At 43.4% G+C, this 23441-nt stretch overlaps 1 protein-coding gene across 1 annotated transcript in view; it reads right to left on the bottom strand.

Moving 5' to 3' along the window:
* Positions 1-11416: 11416 nt before the first annotated feature.
* EXOC2 (exocyst complex component 2) overlaps positions 11417-23441 on the bottom strand; it is a 308760-nt gene continuing 296735 nt past the window's right edge. Inside the window, exons 25-27 of the mRNA XM_040353634.1 lie at positions 21812-21873; positions 19285-19344; positions 11417-11742 (exon numbers count right to left, since the gene is read on the bottom strand). Coding sequence (XP_040209568.1) covers positions 11649-11742; positions 19285-19344; positions 21812-21873 — 216 coding nt within the window. The 3' untranslated portion in view covers positions 11417-11648. The remainder of the gene's footprint in view (positions 11743-19284; positions 19345-21811; positions 21874-23441) is intronic.

Genomic DNA, 23441 nt, shown 5'->3' with positions numbered 1-23441 from the left:
AATTACTTTAAAATTGTTAAGTTTGTCTTTTGTTACTTTTTCATGCTACATAAGTTGACAGCTGCAGCTGAAATCGGTTTGGGCCTAACAAATTATGTGTGATTTTTGTCTAAGCTTCTTTCCTGGTGTGTAATCATGAAATGTTTGCCATGTTTATTCTCCATGACTTTAAAGACAAAACTGGTAAGTATTTTCTTTTTTCTGCAGTGATCCTCAGCCCTCAAGTACTCCCGACAGGACATGTTTTGTGGATTTCTCTTATCAAGAATTGCTGTCCAGACTGTCTTTTAAAGCACATGTGCAAGATGAAGGAAAACCTGCAAACATGGCCTGTGTGGGGGGGGTTTGCTATTGGTGGACAGGCTTGACGTGCTGATTTACAGCACTGTGCTTAAATCTAGCGCAAGGCAATCCTATTCAAATTGTGGGTGTTTGAGGGAAGCCAAGTGAGTGTTAGAACCCCTGCTTTGTGTTTTTTTATTTTTGTGTTGAGCTTTGTGTCCCTTTTCTTAAAATTGGCTTCACTTCCTGTCACACAGCTGAACAGGAAGTGAGGTTAAAACCCTACCAGTGTCATTTCTTGGGGACACAGGTCAATCTAACTAGTGTCCCCATTAAGCAAATTGCACTCCAGCACTGCTGTGTACACCCCAAATCATGGGTCTTCAAACTACGGCCCTCCAGTTGTTCAGGAACTACAATTCCCATCATGCCTAGTCATGTCTGTGAATGTCAGTGCATTACAAGGCCTCATGGGATGTGTAGTTCTACAACAGCTGGAGGGCCGTAGTTTGAGGATCCCTGCCCCAAATGATTATTTGGTTTGGGGTTTAGTAAAGACAAAGCCACTCTGCAGTACAAGCATAGTTGCTGAAAATCAGAGAGGAAGCACTGATGGTTTTAACATTCAATCCTGTAGAAGCAAAGTTGTTTTGTTTTCTTTCTTCCTTGCTTTGCACTTGTAGTGCAAAGTGGATTTGCCTTTAGTAAATGGACCCCAAAGTCCAAGATCCCTAATAATTTGGGGTGTACACAGCAAAATGCTAGAGTGCAATTTACATAATGGGAAACTATTTAGATTGATCTCTGTGTTCCCAAGAAAAGATATTAGTAAGGTTTTACCCTCACTTCCTGTTTGGCTATGTGACAGGAAGTGAATGAATTAGAAAGGGTGAAGACACCTCACAAATGTTGTCACTATCAGGGGTGCAGACATCCCCAAAAAAATGAGCAGATAATACTTATTTGCAAATTAATAATTTTTTAGTTAACATTGGGTGGGGTGCTCTAACACACACATTCCTACATATTAGCAACGCTGTATCCTGGCCTATTGGCATGGTTATATTTTCTTAGGGCTCTCAATAAAACTCTATGAAATTTGTGCTTAAACTAGAACCAGGGGCGGACTGACAACTCATGGGGCCCCCGGGCAATAGAAGATTATGGGGCCCCTCTGGCTTACAGATGGCCACCACGCCAGGAGGTAGTGCAGAGGCGGGCAGCTAAAATCTTGGGATATTCACATTAAAAGCATGTCATTTTCGGACATATCAGGGACAGATCTAAAAAAAACACAGATTTTTACATACTGTCCCTGGTTTTACTGAGCCTGGCAACCCGGATGGGGCCCCCTAGTGGCATGGGGCCCTCGGGCAGTGCCCGAGTGACTCAATGGTCAGTCCGCCCCTGACAAGAACTATAATCAACAAGTTTTATTTTCTTTAATTTTGGATAGAGTGAGGGAGGGTTATAGGCCCTGTCAGTTTATTTTGTATTATCTGTGTCCAATTGGGGAGATTTGCCTTCACTTCCTGCCCCATAGCCAAACAGGAAGTGAGAGAAAAACTATGCAAATTAACCACTTCCCGCCCAGCCTATGGCCGATTTACGTCCGGGAAGTGGTTACACAATCCTGACAGGACGTCCTGCAGGATTTCATGCCGCGCGCGCCTGTGGGGGCACGCAGCGCGGCGATCGGTGATGCGGGGTGTCAGTCTGACACCCTGCATCTCCGATCTCGGTAAAGAGTCTCTCACGGAGATGGAGACTCTTTACCACGTGATCAGCCGTGTCCAATCACGGCTGATCACGATGTAAACAGGAAGAGCCATCGATGGCTCTTCCTCACTCGCGTCTGACAGACGCGAGTATAGGAGAGCCGATCGGCGGCTCTCCTGACAGGGGGCGTTCGCGCTGATTGTTTATCAGCGCAGCCCCCCCTCGGATCACCACACTGGACCACCAGGGATGCCCACCCTGGACCACCAGGGATGCCCACCCTGGACCACCAGGGTGGGCAAAAAAAAAAAATGGAAAAAAAAAAAAAAAGCATTAAAAAAAAAGAAAAAAGATGCCAATCAGTGCCCACAAATGGGCACTGACTGGAAATCTGGGAAAATCAGTGCCACCCCACAGTGTCCATCAGTGCCACCCCACAGTGTCCATCAGTGCCACCCCACAGTGCCCATCCATGCACAGTGCCCACCTATCAGTGCCCACCTGTAAGTATCCATCAGTGCCGCCCATGAGTGCCCATCTGTGCCGCCCATGAGTGCCCATCAGTGCCGCATACCAGCGCCGCCAATCAATGCCACCTCATCTGTGCCCGTCAGTACTACCTCATCGATGTCCATCAGTGCCATCTCATCGGTGCCCATCAGTGCCGCCATATCAGTGCCCGTAATTGAAAGAGAAAAACTTATTTACAAAAAAATTAACCTAAAAAAATAAAAACGTTTTTTTGTTTCAAAATTTGCAGTCTTTTTTTAGTTGTTGTGCAAAAAAAAAAAATCGCAGAGGTGATCAAATACCAACAAAAGAAAGCTCTATTTGTGGGGGAAAAAGGACGCCAAATTTGTTTGGGTACAGTGTTGTATGACCGCGCAATTGCCATTCAAAGTGCGACAGTGTTGAAAGCTGAAAATTGGCTTGGGCGGGAAGGTGCGTAAGTGCCTGGTATGGAAGTGGTTAAGGGAATCCAGTGCCCCCCTCCCCCCCAGAACTAGTGTGTGGGTCCCCTGAAAATTCCTGGGCGGGTCATACAAAAACAGGGTGTGACCTTGACAGGAAGAGGTGGGTCATTTTTCTATTAGGAGGTGCAGATATGTAGTCAGGCCTAGGGCAGAACAAAACCTAAATATACTACTGCATATTAGGGCTTATTTAGACCGGATCCGATTTACAGCGTGTTTTTATATTGTGGGAGGAAACCCACGCAGGCACAGGGAGAACATGCAAACTCCATGCAGATGCTGTCACGGGCGGGATTCGAACCAACGACTCTTTTGCTGCTAGGTCAAAGTGCTATACACTACACCACTGTGCTGAACGAACATGATTGCAGCTGAAAGCATGAGATCTTTTTTTTTTTTTTTCAATACCATGCTTTCCAGCCTTATTGACCCCGCCTCTCTCCATAAAGAGGACCTGTCACACACTAGTCCTATTACAAGGGATGTTTACATTCCTTGTAATAGGAAGAAAAGTGATCCAAAATCAAAAAAAGTGTCAAAAAAATGCAAGAATAAAAATATGAGGTAAAAAAACAAACAAAAAAATTAAATAACGCCCCTGTCCCTAGAAGCTCGCACTCAGAAGCAAATATGCATGTAAGTCCCGCCCACATATGTAAACACCATTCAAACCACACATGTGAGGTATTGACGCGTGCGTTAGAGCGAGAGCAATAATTCTAGCCCTAGACCTCCTCTGTAACTCTGAACTGGTCACCTGTAAAAAAAAAAAACAAGCATCGCCTATGGATATTTTTATGTCCCGAAGTTTGGCGCCATTCCATGAGTGTGTACAATATTAAAGCGTGACACGTTAGGTATCTATTTACTCGGTGTAACATCATCTTTAACATTATCCATAAAAATTGGGCTAACTTTACTGTTTTTTTTTTTTAAATTCATGAACCGTGTTTTTTTTTGGGCCAAAAAAAAGGCGTTAGAAAAATTATTGCGCAAATACCGCTGGAAATCAAATAAAAAATGACCGCTAACTTTATTCCCTAGGGTGTCTGCTAAAAAATTATATATAATGTTTGGGGGTCCTGATTAATTTCCCAGGAACAAAATATAATTTTTACATGAAGGAGAGAAGTGCCAGAATAGGCGCGGTATGGAAGTGGTTAAAGTGAAATAATAAAAGTGAAATATTCCTTTAAATTTCATACAGGGGGGAGGGGGGGTACACGCATGTTTCCCGTGCTTAGAACTGTCCCTGTACAAGATGTCATTTCTGAAGTGAAACAAAAAAAAGGAAGTTTAAAGTACTCATGGCTATAAAGAATACAGTCATTGCTCATTAAAAATAATAAAAAAAAAAATAAAAAAAAATGGGGGTCCCTCCAAATTAAATTACCAGGCCCTTCAGGTCTGGAATGGATATTAAGGGGAACCCCGCCGTAAAACCCCCCCAAAAAATGGCGTGGGGTCCCCCCAAATATCCATTCCAGGCCCTTCAGGTCTGGTGTGGATTTTAAGGGGAACTCCACCCCAAATTGAAAAAAAATGGCGTGGAGTCCCCCTAAAAATCCACACCAGACCCTTATCCGAGCACGTTGACCTGGCCGGCCGCAGAAAAGAGGGGGGACAGAGTGCGGCCCCCCCCTCTCCTGAACCGCACCAGGCCACATGCCCTCAACATGGGGAGGATGTCCCCATGTTGATGGGGACAAGGGCCTCATCCCCACAACCCTTGCCCGGTGGTTGTGGGGGTCTGCGGGCGGGGGGCTTATCAGAATCTGGAAGACCCCTTTAACAAAGGGGACCCCCAGATCCTGGCCCCCCCCTATGTGAAATGGTAATGGGGTACATTGTACCTCTACCATTTCACCCCAAAAAAAATGTCAAAGTGTTAAAAATGACAGTAGCTGGTTTTTGACAAATCTTTTAATAAAATCTTCTTTTCTTCTTTCCTTCGGGTTTCTTCCGCTGCTTCTTTCTTGGGTCTTCTCGTCCACATCTTGCCCGACGTGTTCTTCTATCTTCTCCGTCCGTCCTTCAGCCTTCTGGTCCCGCATCTTGCCCGACGTCTTCTCCTGTCTTCTTCTCTGTCCGTCCGCCAGCCTCCTCGTCCGCATCTTGTGTCTTCTCCGGTCTTCTTCTCGGTCCGCCAGCCTTCTCGTCCCCGGACCCAGCGTTTGAATTTGATTTGGCCACCGTGTTCCCGCTCCTGGGACCCGCCCCCCTCTGACGCCACAAGTAAACTCATATGAAAGTCCGCGTGTGGCATATGTGCGTCAGAGGGGGGCGGGGTCACATGAGTGTGACACGGCGGGAACTTCTTCTCCGGGCGGCGCGATTGAAATTGAATTCCCCCGCTGTGACGCTCTGTGACCCCGCCCCCCTCTGACGCACATGACCTTCTAAGGAGTTTACTTGTGGCGTCAGAGGGGGGCGGGTCCCAGGAGCGCAACACGGCGGCCAAATCAAATTCAAACGCTGGGTCCGGGGACGAGAAGGCTGGCGGACCGAGAAGAAGACCGGAGAAGACACAAGATGCGGACGAGGAGGCTGGCGGACGGACGGAGAAGAAGACAGGAGAAGACGTCGGGCAAGATGCGGGACCAGAAGGCTGAAGGACGGACGGAGAAGATAGAAGAACACGTCGGGCAAGATGTGGACGAGAAGACCCAAGAAAGAAGCAGCGGAAGAAACCTGAAGGAAAGAAGAAAAGAAGATTTAATTAAAAGATTTGTCAAAAACCGGCTACTGTCATTTTTAACACTTTGACATTTTTTTTGGGGTGAAATGGTAGAGGTACAATGTACCCCATTACCATTTCACATAGGGGGGGGCAGGATCTGGGGGTCCCCTTTGTTAAAGGGGTCTTCCAGATTCTGATAAGCCCCCCGCCTGCAGACCCCCACAACCACCGGGCAAGGGTTGTGGGGATGAGGCCCTTGTCCCCATCAACATGGGGACATCCTCCCCATGTTGAGGGCATGTGGCCTGGTGCGGTTCAGGAGAGGGGGGGGGCCGCACTCTGTCCCCCCCTCTTTTCTGCGGCCGGCCAGGTCAACGTGCTCGGATAAGGGTCTGGTGTGGATTTTTAGGGGGACTCCACGCCATTTTTTTTTTCAATTTGGGGTGGAGTTCCCCTTAAAATCCACACCAGACCTGAAGGGCCTGGAATGGATATTTGCCGGGAACCGCACGTCTTTTTTTTTTTTGGTTTCTATGGCGGGGTTCCCCTTAATATCCATTCCAGACCTGAAGGGCCTGGTAATTTAATTTGGGGGAACCCCTACACATTTTTTTTGTTTGTTTTATGAATGAATCCCTTTAGAATTGTCAGAGCCGACAATTCATTATAGCCGCGTGTGAATTTTTAAATGACTTTTTTCCTTCTGAATGTCACTTTGTGCAGGGGCAGTTCTAAGTGCGGGAAAAATGCGCTATTTCACATGCTGACATTACACCCCCCCTAGGTACGAAATTTAAAGGAATATTTCACTTTTATTGTTTCACTTTAAGAATTATTAATTTCACTGCTCCCGAAAAAACGGCCGTTTTAAAAAATAAAAAAAGCATTGATACATGTTCCCTGGGACAGGACTGAGGTCCCCAAACACTTTTTAGGACAAAACTTGCAGATTAGCCTTTAAAATGAACACTTTTGATTTCTCCCATAGACTTCTATAGGGAGTTCGGCGCGGCTTTACATATTACTTTCAATGCGCCGGCTGCTACGCTGGTTCATGCGCCTAATTAAGGCTTCACCCGGAGTACTAATTAACGCATGAACCAGCGCAGCGCACAGAGCATAGTAAATCAGGCCCATAGTGTGTGTATGTATGTATAATATATATATTAGGGCTGTTACTGATCAAAATTTTTGTGTTCGATTAATCGATTTTTTTTTTAATCGATTAATCTACTAATTTCAATTAATTATAACGCACATACAGATCCAACTACTTTTAGCTGATCTCCTTGCAGGCTGATTCCCAGTGCAGCTACCAATCACTGGAAAAATGGATAGCAGGATACAAAAACCACACAAAGGCAGCGCTCAATGGGAATAGCATTAAAACTTTTATAGTCTTCAAGTAGGTAACAAAATAAATATTGCACTGGAGATAAAATCGATGTAGCTACATAAACTGTAAAAATGGTGCGAGTAATACCAAACGGTAGCAAAATCAGTCATAAAAACATGTAGCTAAGTATGATACTGGTATAAAAATGTGTACAACGATACCACTGCTGAATCCAGATGAGGAGAGGTTAACATCAGTCCGTCGGCATGTAGATGTCCCATGAAGGGAACTATCACAACTCCCAGTGGATGGTTGTAGAATCCCAGGTTGATAGATGGAAGTGTAACAGCCCTTGCGTGTGGCAGATAGTAAGGTCTCGCCGGCATGCAGATATGAAGGCACAGCAAAGGAGCCCTTCAGATGGACACGGCAATCCCTGCTGGTGTCCGTGACATCACCGGATCTCTGACGGAACTCCCCGAAGGCCCGGAAGCCGGCGGAAAGGTGAGTACCAATCAAAAGAATTTTGATCGATCAAAAGAATTAAAGATTAATCGATGAATTAATATTTAATTTCCACATATATATATTTATTTATATATATATATATATATATATATGCCAACAATATATGCTATGCTTTATGTACAGTGCATTCACATATGGTTAAAGCGGGGGTTCACCCAAAAAATTTTTTTTTAACATGACATTCAGCCGAGTTGTCAGAATGACAATTGGCTGTTTTTTTTTCAGTGCCGTACATACCGTATTTTCACCGCCGCTTCCGGGTATGTAATCTGCGGGACTGGGCGTTCCTAATTGATTGACATCCCTCCGACCGGCGCATACAGCGCGTCACGAGTTGCCGAAAGAAGCCGAACGTCGGTGCGCAGGCACCGTATAGAGCCGACTCGCAGTCCGGCTTCTTTCGGCAACTCGTGACGCGCTGTATGCGCCGGTCGGAAGGATGTCAATCAATTAGGAATGCTCAGTCCCGCAGATTACATACCCGGAAGCGGCGGTGAAAATACGGTATGTACGGCAGTGGAAAAAAAAAAAACAGCTGATTGTCATTCTGACAATATGGCTGAATGTCATGTTAAAAATGTTTTTTGGGTGAACCCCCGCTTTAATAACAAAATAAGCTAACCATTTATGTGTTGTTTTTTTTTTTGCATCCATAGTATACTAGTTTGCATTATATTCAGCTATAGCTGTATGTACAATGTATATTTCATGAAAAGCATATTGACCATAGTCAGGTCCTGAAACTATAAACAATTAGCCTCTCCAAACCTTTACATGAAACATCAGCATTAATTTCTTGGTACTTTTTTTTTTTTACAGGTTTATTTTTCTTGGATACATTAAACTCCTACTTCTATTCACTGCTTCTAGGCTCTGTAACAAAAACTGTGAGATGCACTTAGGTGTGACAGACACAGGAAGAAAAGGTAATTTACATGTGTTCTGTGAGGAAGGAAATAAGCTAAATAAAAGAAACCTTTACCACACCAATCAATAGGGTTAGCTAAAATAGAAAAAAAAAAGTGAAAAAAGAATAGTCTTTCTGTATGTGAAGTTAGTACACAAGGTAAAAAAAAAAAAAAAAAAAAATGGGCTATTTAATGTGTTGATTTCGTGAGAGTGAAAATGAAGATAACCTCATGGGGAAAAAAAGACTTGCTCAAAAATGAAAACAGAGCTGACCTTGCTCGGGATATGTGAGTAATATCTCACACAGGTTTCTTTTATACTCTGAGTGGTGGTTTTATGCGAACTGACTAGCATCGAAGTCTAGGCCTCATAAAAGGCCAGCAGTCTTACTAAATTCTAGTCAACCTAGTTTCTTATAAGGCTTTGTGAGTGTTTAAAATATTCTAATATAACTTAGAATTTTAGGGATAAGAACATTTAAAAGAAATATGGGATGATGGGATGACAGAATGATGGTTTTCTGTCAGGTCAGCAGTCTTTCCCATGATTGTGATTCCTGCTGAACCAGACTGATAGACCATTTAAAGGCTCAAGAACCCTTTGCAGGTGTTATGGCTTAATTAGCTGATGCGAGTGGGACACTTTGAGCCTAGAATATTGCACCTTTTCACAATTTTCTAATTTTCGGAGATTGTGGATTTGGGGTTTTTATGAGCTGTAAGCCATAATCATCACAAATTTTTTAGATAATTTTTAATTTTTATTTCTGACAGGGTAAGTTTAATTTTTTCAAGAATTTATTGATTCCATTTTATTTATAAATTCTCGGTGATTAATGTCACGTTTTTTTATATCAATATGACCTTTGATCTCTGTTCCTTGTGATCTTAGTTTATAGTACTGTGGATGTGGCGTTTGGCTTCAAGTCAGCGTCTTTTCATCTCTATCTGCTTTTGAGTGCTGGCAAATTTGTTAGCTATTCTATTGCAGTTCCCTTTCCCATCTTGCTCTTGCTTTAGTTGGGCTTTCCCCAAGTTAAGATGTCCGATGTATCTTCAGATGCCTCACCACATCGAGGCTACATCCGCTGTCTATTGTATTTATGCGGTGATTCAGAGCGCCGCCTGTATCCCGTGACCAAGTCCGATTGCGACGAAACGTTGGGAGGCGGCGTGCTGACGTCACCGCGTACCGTTTACCTGATACAGGCTGTGTATCGAGCGGGCCGGCTCAAATTTTATTCGTTTGCCTACATTGATATGTAAGTGTTATTTTATTGATTTCGATATTAAACCAAGACGTTATTACGCTATGTGGAGTCTTTCTGCTTTCTTATATCCTTGGATGTCCCATCGAGAGATGTATCTGTAAAGATTATGCACTAGGATTTCACCGCCGTTGCTGTCCATTGCTGCCTATGGGATATCCATCTATGCCTCTTATGCTCAGTTTGATCTCTCTTAAACCAGAGATCAATTTTATTCGGTAAGAGGCCCTTTTTATCGTTGGTGGAGGATCTTTCTGTCCAGCACTTTTCCGTGTGGATTGAGTTTATCACCTGGGAGATTTATTTACTTGCCTCTGTGGCGGGACAATTTATTTATTGAACTTTATGTCACTTTTTGTTCACTTATCACTTATTTAGCGCGATCTCTTCCCTTTTGTTGCATATATGACAAATCACGGCTTGAACTATCTTGCTTTGCATGTAATGAGTGCATCTCCTATATTAGTTTAACCTTTTAAGTTGCATTAGTGAAATAAATTAACTTTTGCACGATATTCAAATTGTTTTGAGTTTCACCTGCAAAACTGTAGAAACTATACTCTGGAGTAGAGCCACCAGGAGCACAGCCTACATAGATCATTCTTCTGAAATGGAAAGGTTTAATAGCTTGTTTCGTCTAGGTTTATAGCATAGAGAAATATCTACCTTATTGCTTGCTCCCTACCTGCTATATGACTGGTTCCACAAAGCTGCACAACTGGCCATGGCCTATCCAATTTTCATCAAGTACAATGCAGCACTGGTGTTTGGCTGAGCCCTCAATGTCCTTGTATACATACCACTGATCCTACATTGTATGGTGGGGGCCCAAGCACATACTGGGAACAAAGCTGCAGTTTAACTTTAAGCCTTTAATCCAGAGTTACTTATTGTGCTTTGAATTGTTGAACAAAACTATAAAAACTATTAATAAGATGTGATGATGCAGCTGTCTTTAAGACCAAGATCTGAGCGATCACGTGACTGCTGATAAATCAGTTCTTGGTCCGCTCTGGGCAGAGAGGTGACTGTTGGTCACTGCTCTCTGCTCTGGCCCTCAGGCGCTTATCTAATTTATCTACATGGTGATTTTTGACGCGCAGTGGGGAGCTTTCCATATGCAGATATATCTTTATGGTGACAAGATAGTGAGACCTGTTCCTTCCAACAACCCCTATATGTGTCCCGATGAAGCAAAACAGCGAAACGCGTTGACGCACAGGGGCTCACGGCTGTCCATATGGTGGTAATGTTTTGTTCACGTCATATTTATGTTCATTGTGTGTTATGTGTTTTTTTATTATTTTTATACTTGCTATCAATAAAACATATTTGTATCCTAATATCATCCACCTTGCCCATAAAAGTCTGACCCAGGGCTTCCCCCCCCCTTTTCTTCTAATATTTATCTCTCCAATACATATGTGGTTTTAGGAGTGTTCTTCTATTTTGAGTTTATAAAACGTCAACAAACTTGCATCAGCCAAAAACTAATATGAAATACTAATCTGGATGAATTTTTTTTGCACAAAAAAGGTGAAGTTACAAGCCCAGGTCACCTAAAATCAAAATACATTTTGGGTGTTGTGGGCAACACCTTTATTTCCTGTGCATCAGATTTTTATAACAAACATCCTTTATATTCTGTGATACCACATTAAACCTTGCTGATATCCAGCCTGCTAAGATCTATAATAGCACAAGCATGAATTCCAGTCTCATAATAGGAAAAAAAAAGTTTATTTGATGCACGTGGGCTAAAGTAGGGTTACATACATTGTTAATAGGAGACAACAGAGAAGATTGTTGGGTATGATATATAACTTAAGAACACTGAAGTAGTATTAAGCCTCCTTTTCGATTCAGAACAATGGCATTAGAGTTAAATCTGTAGAATTGGATACATAAGTTTTAAAAATGCCTTTTTACATGGTGAGGCATGCTTTTTTTTTTTTAGGTCTTCGAGCTGATATTGGCAGATGTCTGGAAGCACATTAGCTGTAAGTGCATACTACTCTTAAATTCATTTAACAGATCCTCCAGTAACCTGTGAAAGAGAGACATATATTTAATTTAAATTGACTGAAAACTGCAACAAAATAATTCAAGAGCATTACAATACAAAAAGCACAGATGTGACTCCACAGTATATGATATGAGTATCAACTTATACTAACAAATCTGTGACAGTATAATGGCACAACAGATCAGCGAAGCAGCACTCTTCACTCATTTCTTTAAAGAAACCTGATGCTGAAACTTATAAACAAAAATGACAGGTCATTGAAAGATGTTAATTACACATAAATACATATAAGGGAGCTGTTTAACCTGTCATCTATATATAGTTCTGTCCATTTCTTAGACTTACACAGCTCTGTCACACAGCATAACCCTGTATGGTAGGGCAGAATACCTGATTTTTCTCTGCTGCAGTTAAAGTGGTTGTAAACCCCCTTGAGACATTTTTACATATAAGTAAGCCTATAATAAGGCTTACCTATATGTACTGAAAATATCTCCTATACGTGCACCGTTTATGAGACAATCACCTTGTAGTGCGCCGATGAGGTAATTCGGCACATAGTAGTGAAGAAACGGCCCTCCGTGCTGTTTCTTTCCCAGCGTGTGCCGTGACTGGCGGCACCTGCACGCATGCGCGGGAGTGACGTCATGCGGCTCCGGACAGTCAAAGAGCTGGAATCCGCGGACCCGGAAGGAAGAGGGGCGAAGATTGGGGTAGGGATTTCCATATGATGGGAGAGGCTTGCATTAATTGTCCTGGAGGTGAGCATGGGATGAGGTGGCAAGGGAGCAGGGGATCTTGGCAGGAAGGAAGAGAACAATTTGGTTAGTATTTTGAGAGTAGGTTAGTGATTTAGCTGTGTAACGGACATATGCATGCTGCCGGGACAGTTATAATCGTCATGCAGGGAGGACTACAAGGAACTGCATGGCTTGTCACAATTGGATGTACCACATTGTATTCTGAGCTCAAAGGGTTAATTGGACAAGTCTCTTTCATTGCTGAATGCTAATGTTCCCTTCGCATAGCTAATGAACTCTCTCTTGTGTAGGTAACAGCCCCCCTGTGAGGTGTATGCTGATGGGGATTATGTGTGAGTGATAATTGTTTTAAAGGTTAATTGAATTCTAATGAGAAAGGAATGTGCCTGGCCAGAAAATGTTAAGTGGTTTGCGGTGCCGAAGCGTCTAGAGACTGGTCAAGTGATTAATTCAAGGAGATGTCATTGTTTCAGGGGGTCTGTGTTGAAGCCCCCTACTGGGTGAAGGGGGGGGCGGAAACTGTCATTGTTCTTGTAACAGTTGTAAGCAGATATAAGCAGGTGAAATATGCCAAATAAAGTCAGTCTGCTTGACCTTTCAAACGTAGCCCGTCTCGTTTCTTGGAAGGGCGTTCGATGGGATATACCGGCGGTACCTGCATATCATAACTTGTCAGCAAAAAGGACGTCTCCAACGGCCGATACCCCTCACTACCAGTGGGTAGCCGTTACATTGGTGGCAGCAGTGGGATTACAGAAAATTTGTCCCTGACTACAGTACCATTGCCAAACCCCTGACGGATTTGACCAAAAAGAATTTGCCTAGAGTAGTCCTGTGGTCTCCCGCCTGTGAAACAGCATTCCAAACCTTGAAACAAGCATTGATCAACGCACCTGTTCTATCTGCCCCCGTCCCTAACAAAAGATGTGTCGTTCATACAGATGCGTCCATGTACGGACTGGGGGCAGTTCTAAGCCAGATCGGGGAGGATGGAGGAGAACACCCTGTTGCGTACCTGAGTAGAAAATTGTTACCCAGGGAAGTGAGCTACGCGGCCGTGGAAAAGGAATGTTTAGCCCTGGTTTGGGCTTTAAAGAAGCTCACACCCTACCTGTATGGTCAGGAATTCACCCTGATCACGGACCATAACCCCCTAGTATGGCTGAACCGGGTAGCCGGAGATAATGGGCGCCTGCTAAGATGGAGCTTGGCCCTACAACCCTACAATTTTTCTATCCAATACCGCCCTGGCAGATTCAATGGGAATGCCGACGGACTGTCCAGGCAAACGGAACTTTTACCCTAACAGCAGACCGGACATCCCCAAGTTGATCCGAAAAAGATCAATCCGGGTCTGCCGGAGTGTTCCACAAAAGGGGAGTAGTGTAACGGACATATGCATGCTGCCGGGACAGTTATAATCGTCATGCAGGGAGGACTACAAGGAACTGCATGGCTTGTCACAATTGGATGTACCACATTGTATTCTGAGCTCAAAGGGTTAATTGGACAAGTCTCTTTCATTGCTGAATGCTAATGTTCCCTTCGCATAGCTAATGAACTCTCTCTTGTGTAGGTAACAGCCCCCCTGTGAGGTGTATGCTGATGGGGATTATGTGTGAGTGATAATTGTTTTAAAGGTTAATTGAATTCTAATGAGAAAGGAATGTGCCTGGCCAGAAAATGTTAAGTGGTTTGCGGTGCCGAAGCGTCTAGAGACTGGTCAAGTGATTAATTCAAGGAGATGTCATTGTTTCAGGGGGTCTGTGTTGAAGCCCCCTACTGGGTGAAGGGGGGGGCGGAAACTGTCATTGTTCTTGTAACAGTTGTAAGCAGATATAAGCAGGTGAAATATTCCAAATAAAGTCAGTCTGCTTGACCCTTCAAACGTAGCCCGTCTCGTTTCTTGGAAGGGCGTTCGATGGGATATACCGGCGGTACCTGCATATCATAACTTGTCAGCAAAAAGGACGTCTCCAACGGCCGATACCCCTCACTACCAGTGGGTAGCCGTTACAAGCTGCTGGCAGAGTTGTGGATGGCTTTTTAAGTTTCGAATATTGTTGGTATTTTGAGTTTAATTTGTTGAGTGGACGCAAGTGGAGGGATTGGCAGAGAGGGGCTGCAGACACTGAGCATTTGTTAAGGTGGATGAGTGGCAGCAGCATTCATGATGGACTGAAGGACAAATAGCATAGGTAAATGTAATCCAATGAGGAGGAAGTTGGAGTAGTCGAGGCAAGAGATAACCAGAATTAGAAGCATTGGTTAGGTGTATTTTAGAGAGGCTGAGATTGAGGCAGCAAGCTTTGGACAGTGATTGGATGTGGGGCTGAAAGGAGAGTTCAGAGACCAGGATTACATTTAGAAACCTGTCATGCATGTACAGGTTGATAGTTGTGCCATTTACCCGAAAGAGAAGTCAGAAGAAGGAGCATGTGGATGAAATTTTTTGAGCTCGGTTTTCGATAGATTGAGTTGGAGGAAGTGGTGTGACACCCAGACTAAGTTGTCTGCTAGTAAAGTGATGTGTGAGGCTACTGATGGAGAGAGCTGAGAGGTAGAGAGGTAGATTTGGGTGGTATTAGAAGCCATGGGTCAGCTGACCCAAGGAGGAGGCATAGATCAAGAAAAGGAGAGGCCCAAGAACAGAACCTTGGGGGACCCTGATGGAAAAGGGAAGAGAAGTACAGTTGTAAGTGACAGTCAAATTGAGGTGGGATAAGTAGGATGAGAACCAGTTACAGAGACCCAGGGAGAAAAGTTTTTTTGAGGAAGAGGGGGTGGTCAACCACATCATCTTTGCATCAGAATCGAGTCTGCACAATCTAGGTGTAATGATCCCACATAGTCCACGTGTATTCAATCCTTAAGGGTCCAGGAAAATGTAATGTTCCATAACTCCAAATACCATGTAGTGCACAAATATACATTTTTCTGCAAAAGCTGGGTTGCAGGAGGTGAGATTTTAGACTCTAAATGTGCCTGCATTATTGTAGAATATGGGAGCGGTAATAATATTTTGGCTCTCATTACATTGGTAATGGTTGTGCCAGGCAGTGTGTGTTTGGTCTCTACAGTGGATATAAAAAGTCTACACACCCCTGTTAAAATATCAGGTTAATGTGACCTATAAACTGGTAAAATAATGTGGTTGTATAAGTGTGCACACCCTCTTATAACTGGGGGCGTAGTGTTCAGAATTAAGCAATCACATTCAAACTCATGTAAAATAGGAGTCAGTACACACCTGCCATCATTCCATCATTTAAAGTGCCTCTGATTACCCCCAAATAAAGTTCAGCTGTTCTCGTAGATCTTTGTTGAAATTTTCTTAGTCACATTCTAAAGCAAAAGCCATGGTCCACAGAGAGCTTCTAAAGCATCAGAGGGATCTCATTGTTTAAGGGTATCAGTCAGGAGAAGGTTAAAAAAATATTTTCAAGGCATTAAATATACCATGAAACACAGTGAAGACAGTCATCATCAGGTGGAGAAAATATGGCACAACAGTGACATTACCAAGAACTGGACGTCCCTCCAAAATTGATGAAAAGACGAGAAGAAAACTAGTCAGGGAGGCTGCCAAGAGGCCTACAGCAACATTAAAGGAGCTGCAGGAATATCTGGCAGGTACTGGCTGTATGGTACATGTGACCACAATCTCCCGTATTCTTCATATGTCTGGGCTATGGGGTAGAGTTGCAAGATGGAAGCCTTTTCTTACAAAGAAAAACATCCAAGCTCGGCTAAATTTTGCAAAAAGACATCTAAAGTCTCCCAAAAGCGTGTGGTCTGATGAAGCCAAGGTTGAACTTTTTGGCCATAATTCGAAAAGATATTTTTGGTACAAAAACAACTCTGCATTTCACCAAAAGAACACCATACTCACCGTGAAGCATGGTGGTGACGGCATCAGGCTTTGAGACTGTTATTCTTCAGCTGGAACAGGGGCCTTAGTCAAGGTTGAGGGAATTATGAACAGTTCCAAATACCAGTCAATATTGGAACAAAACCTTCAGGCTTCTGCTAGAAAGCTGAACATGAAGAGGAACTTCATCTTTCAGCATTACAACGACCCAAAGCATACATCCAAATCAACAAAGGAATGGCTTCACCAGAAGATTAAAGTTTTGGAATGGCCCAGAAAACCCAGACCTGAATTAGATTGAAAATCTTTGGGGGTATCTGAAGAGGGCTGTGCACAGGAGATGCCCTCGCAACCTGACAGATTTGGAGTGTTTTTGCAAAGAAGAGTCAAGATGTGCCATGCCGATAGACTGATACCCAAAAGTGCTGTAATAAAATTAAAAGGTGCTTCATCAAAGTATTAGTTTACGGGTGTGCACACTTATGCAACCATATTATTTTTTTTTACTTCCCTCCGCCTAAAAGATTTCAGTTTGTTGTTAAATTGAGTTTATATATAGGTCACATTAAAGGTGGAAAAACTTCTATAATTTGTTATCTTTGTCTATTTGTTTTACATCGCAGAAACCTGACATTTTAGTGTGTAGACTTTTTAGATCCACTTGTATGTACAGCAGAACAATATTACTCTTTCTTTTGGATTCAAAATTCATTACTGGACACAGTCATGAGTGTTTAAAAGATCTTGTTCACCAAAATGCTACTTGGGTAAGAGGCAATGACCAACCTATTTCATCCCATTGGATAGTCTGTGTGGGTTTTAACTCCACTTTGATCCTAACAGTATAATTTAGAGATCCACAATCAAATCTAGGTTATGTCTGAGGGGTCCCATCACTGCACTAATTCTATTCTGATTCTAAGGTATATTAACTGGTTTACCTAACCCTGTAACTCCTATTGAATACAGCGTGAGTGGCCAGAGTGCCAGACTGTGAGTGCAGAGAGTACTGACTAGAGGTGTCGGGTACAGGGTTTCTCACAAGCTTGAGAGTGGTGGCAGCTAAGGAAATAGTGTGTGCACTTTTTCATTTTTTTCCTGTGTCTGGATTGGGAAATGCTGGGTCCTTGTGATAATCAGTCAGCTTGCTGGTCAATTTCCAAGGACTTTGTGCATTGTCTGGTCTCCCTCATCCCGTAACCTCCTGTATCTCCTTTTGTGACACTCAAACTGACACAGCCTTTATGACGAGGCAGCATTTGTGACACTAAAAATCAACAGTTTGTATCACCCAGTGTAAAAATGTCAAACTTAATTTGTTCCCAGTTCACATCTAAAATATCTTAATTTATGCCTGTTTTATTGTAATATGGTCTTCTAAAAGTGGAAGTTAGCCAGCTGTTTCCAGCTTCACTTCTGGGAGTCACGGATCCTGAAAAAGTATGCAACCATCAAACTCAGAACACCTGAGCTGCATGCCAGTTTTTTATCTGTGACTGCAAAAGTATTTAAGACAATCAATTGGTATGAGAGACAATATATTATGTATTTTTCATAGTAAAATAATGGTAACATACGATAAGGGACTCCTATCGTTAAAGTGGTGGTAAACCCTGCTTGATCATTTTTACTTTAAAAAGGATTACCTGTAGGTAAAAATGAATATCTCCTAAACATGCACCATTTAGGATATATTCACCCTGCAAGCAGCCAGTGACATCACAGGCACATGCACTCTGAAGGTCCAGTATGCCTTGCCAGAGCTTCGTGCCGGAACCGCATTGGCATCAGTGCAGCTTCGGCCAATTACATAGACGGAAAGTGCGAACCCAGAAGAAAGACAGGGGGAACATGTCAGCCTTCTAAGCGGTGACAGTACAGCGCTGGAGGGCTTTGTTCCAAGGTGAATATTTCATAATGTGCTAGTATGTGATGCCATTGATTTGCAGGTGTTTTTTTTTTAATATAACAACATCCGCTGTTTACAACCGCTTTAAGTAGAGAAACTGTCTCAAAGTGTTACCAAACCCAGGACCCTGCATTAACTATATCTGGTCTCCCACAGTACACAGAACATGGAAATGATAGTTATAATAATAATAGTTTTAGTAAATATAAACTGCTAAACACCTTTTCTGATCAGCATTTACAGCAGTCTTGTGACTTCTATCAGTGTCTGGTTAAAGCTTGTAGGAGGAGTTTTCATTCTCCCCTGATTGTCCCATGAGGCTGCATAACCCATGACCCTCTGTCTGGATAGTGCCGATTTGCCCTGTGCTGATCACATGCACTCTCCCAAGAAAATAATAAAAACTCCAGCCCTGTACAGCATATGATCATGCGCAGCTTGCCCCCAGGGCTATGTTCTATCAGCAGATGGTTTGGAGACAAGAAAGAGGGGTGGATCAGAGAAGACAGGATCAAACAGCCTTTTTACGCAATGCAGAGGATTAACCCTTTAGGTTCCAACAAGCATGCTTTTCTGCATATACAGACTGATTTTATTGTTGTGGGTTTGGTAACACTTCAAAGACAAAGACAGAAGGGAGTTATGTCTGAACGTAAACTTGTTGAAGCACATCACTCCTTAAGCAGATTATTACGTTGTAATGGAGGAACTTGAAAAAAAAAAAAAAAAAAAAGGATACAGCAATGCTTTATTGACTGCAAGCATGGTTTCTAAACAGTGGAAGTGAAGCTAATGTGGGTCAGTTAGCCAGTTAGAGAAGTGACTTATGACGGGTTCATACAATGACCACTGTGTGATGCATGTGTTAGACAGTTCACATGAAGAGCTCCTTCTCTTATTGGGTGCTGGTGTGTCAGAAAATGTTTCTATACCCAATGTATATGCCAGTCTTAAATGAATAAGCCTAAGTTAATACAAGAATTTTAAGGAAGTGTATCGACAAGCTGGTGGAAATTACTCACTTCTTGTCATTGCCACTGGGAAGTTGAGGAAGAGCTTCCAGTGCTTGTTTGAAACTGGATCTGTGTAACAAACAGAAAGAATTTAGATTATGCATTTCAAAATATAATACACATATAAGCCTGCACCCCTCAGTTGCTTGCGAGGGATAATGGGAAAAGCTGGTCGGCCAAGGAATACGATATGCTTTCTGACAGATCTCCGTGACTCTATGTGCATCTTAACACATCTATGTATTTGTTAAGATGCTGCAATTCTCATATGTCATTCTTCGCACAGTGAGCCTTAAGCCTCGTACACAAGATTGGATTTTCCGATGGGAATTGTGGGATGACAGGCTGTTGTCGAAAAATCCCACCGTTTGTATTCTCCATCGGACAACTGTTGTTGGATTTTCCGCAGACAAATGTGGGATAGCATGCTTTAAAATTGTCCGCCAACATATGTGTGTTGTTGGATTATCCGATCGTGTGTACACAAGTCCTTCGGACAAAACTCCAAAGTACAAACACGCATGCTCAGAAGCAATGCTCACCATAAACACAACAAAAAAAGAACTGTAAGCTAACCATTTTATTTAGTGACAGGAGCTTTGACTGACATTCAGAGAGCTTTAACCACTTAAGACCCGGACCATTATGCAGGTAAAGGACCTGGCCCCTTTTTGCGATTCGGCACTGCGTCGCTTTAACTGACAATTGCGCGGTCGTGCGACGTGGCTCCCAAAAAAAAATGGCATCCTTTTTTTCCCCACAAATAGAGCTTTCTTTTGGTGGTATTTGATCACCTCTGCGGTTTTAATTTTTTGCGCTATAAACAAAAATAAAGCGACAATTTAAAAAAAAAAAAAATATATATTTTTAACTTTTTGCTATAATAAATATCCCCCAAAAATATATAAAAACACTTTTTTTTCCTCAGTTTAGGCCGATACGTATTCTTCTACATATTTTTGGTAAAAAAAAAGAAAAAATCACAATAAGCATTTATTAATTGGATTGCGCGAAAGTTATAGGGCTAGATTCAGCAAGAATTTACGCCAGCGTATCTATAGATACGCCGCGTAAATTCAAAGCTACACCGGCGCATCTACTTTCTGTATTCAGAAAGCAAGATACGCCGAAATTAGGCTAAGATCCGACTGGCGTAAGTCTCTTACGTCGTCGTATCTTAGGGTGCATATTTATGCTGGCCGCTAGGTGGCGCTTCCGTCGTTTTCGGCTAAGAATATGCAAATGACCTAGATACGTCTATTTACAAACGTACGTGCGCCCGGCGGATTTTTTTACGTCGTTTGCGTAAGGCTTTTTTCGTCGTAACGTTGCTCCTGCTATATGAGGAGCAGCCAATGTTAAGTATGGACGTCGTTCCCGCGTCGAATTTTGAAATTTTTACGTCATTTGCGTAAGTCGTTCCTGAATAGGGCTTTGCGTAAATTACGTCCACGTCGAAAGCATTGACGATTTGCGGCGGAATTTCAAGCATGCACACTGGGATTCTTTCACAAACGGCGCATGCGCCGTTCGTTAAAGACGTCATTTACGTGGGGGTCATGTTTTATTTACATAAAACACGCCCACCTCTTCTCAATTTGAATTTGGCACACTTACGCCGGCTGATTTACGCTACGCCGCCGCAACTTACGGAGCAAGTGCTTTGTGAATACTGCACTTGACCGTCTAAGTTGCGGAGGCGTAGCGTAAATAGGATACGCTACGCCCGCACAAAATTACGTCCCCCTACCTGAATCTAGCCCATAGCAATTACAAAATAGGGCATAGTATTATGGCATTTTTATTAAAAAAAAAATTTTTTTTACTAGCAATGTCGGCGATCAGCGATTTTTTTGGGACTGCGACATTATGGCGGACACATCGGACACTTTTGACACATTTTTGGGACCATTGTCATTTTCACAACGAAAAGTGCTATAAAAATGTACTGATTACTGTGAAAATGACAATGGCAGTGAAGGGGTTAACCACTAGGGGGCGCTAAGGGGTTAAGTGTGCCCTAAGGCAGTGAATCTTACTGTAGGGAGGCATGGCTGGACGTGTGACGTCACTGATCGTCGTTCCCTATAACAGAAAATCTAATAGTGTGTATGGGGCTTAAGGATCAATACGAGTTGGAGTGCCACTAAATCCTGAAGAGCCAGAAAAGTAATTACCTGACTAATAGCTACCTTAACACTCAACCTAACGTTCTGCTGGCACAGATTTTCCTGTATATAGGAACATCCACACATGAAAATCGCAACATATACCGCAAATCTGTATTAGACACTCTATGCTTATAAATATCTGTATAATATATTGTTATACATGAGTTTAGAGTCAGCACGAAGCAAATGCCTTAATATTCACCAGTCTGTTGGGGGAATGTAAACTGTTTGCTCATCTTTACTTCTGATATTTATCACTGGCTTATCGACCTGTTTTCAGTTTTTTGCAAGGTGTACACCAAAGAGACCAGTAGTTCTTGGTTACCTGTACATACTGTATATCTAACACAAGGACACGTACTTACCTGCTGTCATTTGTCAGATAAATAGCTACTGCGTCTCTCAGTGAGCAAATTTCAAGGCGTGCCTGATGAGGAAAACAATTTGAATGATGATAAATGTCAAGTTACACTTTTTACTGTTTTAGTATTTAATATTTTAAGCATACGGTTGGCAATTGCTGGCGGATAATCAAGTCCACAGCACCAAGGCATGTACACTTCTAGGAACCAGTGAAGAAAAGAAAAAAGGGAATAATAAGCAGCGATCACTAGCCCACAGATTAATTGATTATAATATTTCTACAATATTTGAAGCCTCCAAAGCTATTCCTGTACAAAGGATGTTGGTCCACTCAGAAAGTCCAGCAATGGCTTCTCAATGGGAAACACAGTTTGGGAGGGTCACCTAGCTTATTGTAGCTGCAGTAAGAACAGGGAAAATGGGTGTGCCAGTGTCAGTAGAACCACCAGTGTCCTTAGAAGTCACCCACCCGGGCGTGGCCGCGGCATGAGCGAGTGAGGACGTGCTCTCTCTGAGCTCCGTGCGACCCGCGCTCTTACCGACTCACACGGCGGTTTCCCGGGGGGGATTTCGACGCTGACCGATGCCTCCTAAGCGCAAGCCCTCACCGCAGCCTCAGCGTGCAGCCCGGGGACGGACCGGATCGCTGGAAGCCTTCTTTGGAGCCTGCAGTGACATGGCAAGTACAGCCAAGATGGCGCCCGGCCCTCGTGCTTCCAGGCCTGCTTCTCCTATAGCCTCCCCACATATGCAGGCTTCTACACAGCCTCACTCTCCTTCCGCCTCCAGCTCCGAAAGCATTGAGGAGCATGGGAATGGCGTGGACCCCTGGGAGGACAAGGACATCCGCTCCCATATAGTTTCTCTCCCCACTAAGGCTGACCTGGAGCGATTTGCTCATACAGTAGAGAAGGCCCTGAGACAAGATATAACAGATCTGCAGGTGGATACTGCTCATTTGGGAGGCAGGGTAGAGACCCTGGAAAATCAATGGGAAGAAACCACCCCAGCCTTACAGGCACTCACTGAACATTGCAAGAGGCAGGACCGCAGACTTGAGGCCCTGCTTGACCAAATGGATGATTTTGAAAACAGAAGCCGCAGAGTGAATATACGCATTAGAGGCTTGCCTGAAGCGACAGGCCCGAGGGAGATTATCCCCACCCTGCAGGGGGTCTTTAAACAAATCTTAGGCCGACAAGCACCGGACTATATTGAGATAGATCGTGCGCACCGTGCCCTGCGCCCCCCCTCTGAGGACCCAGACAAGCCTCGGGACATTATTTGTAAGCTGCACAAGTATTCCCTTAAAGAACGCATTATGGCTCAAGTCAGGGGGGTCAGGCATGTAGACTTTGACGGTGCACAGCTTACTTTCTTTCCGGACCTGTCCAGACGCACTCTGATGCAGCGCCGGGCGCTCAAGCCCCTTCTGGGGGCTCTCCAGGCTGCCCAACTGACTTACCGCTGGGGCTTTCCATTTAGCCTGTCTGTCACTAAGGATGGCCTGACGCATACCCTTCGTACTACAGATGACATACCCCGATTCCTGGATTCCCTGGGGTTACCTCATGTTGATATCCCAGATTGGCGGCAGTCTCTGGACATACCTCTACCTAATCGCCCTGGACA

The sequence above is a fragment of the Rana temporaria genome, chromosome 5, assembly GCF_905171775.1.
Source record: "Rana temporaria chromosome 5, aRanTem1.1, whole genome shotgun sequence".
Classification (NCBI taxonomy): domain Eukaryota; kingdom Metazoa; phylum Chordata; class Amphibia; order Anura; family Ranidae; genus Rana; species Rana temporaria.
The sequence above is the reverse complement of the archived record's forward strand: the minus strand, read 5'-3'. Positions and strand labels throughout refer to the sequence as shown.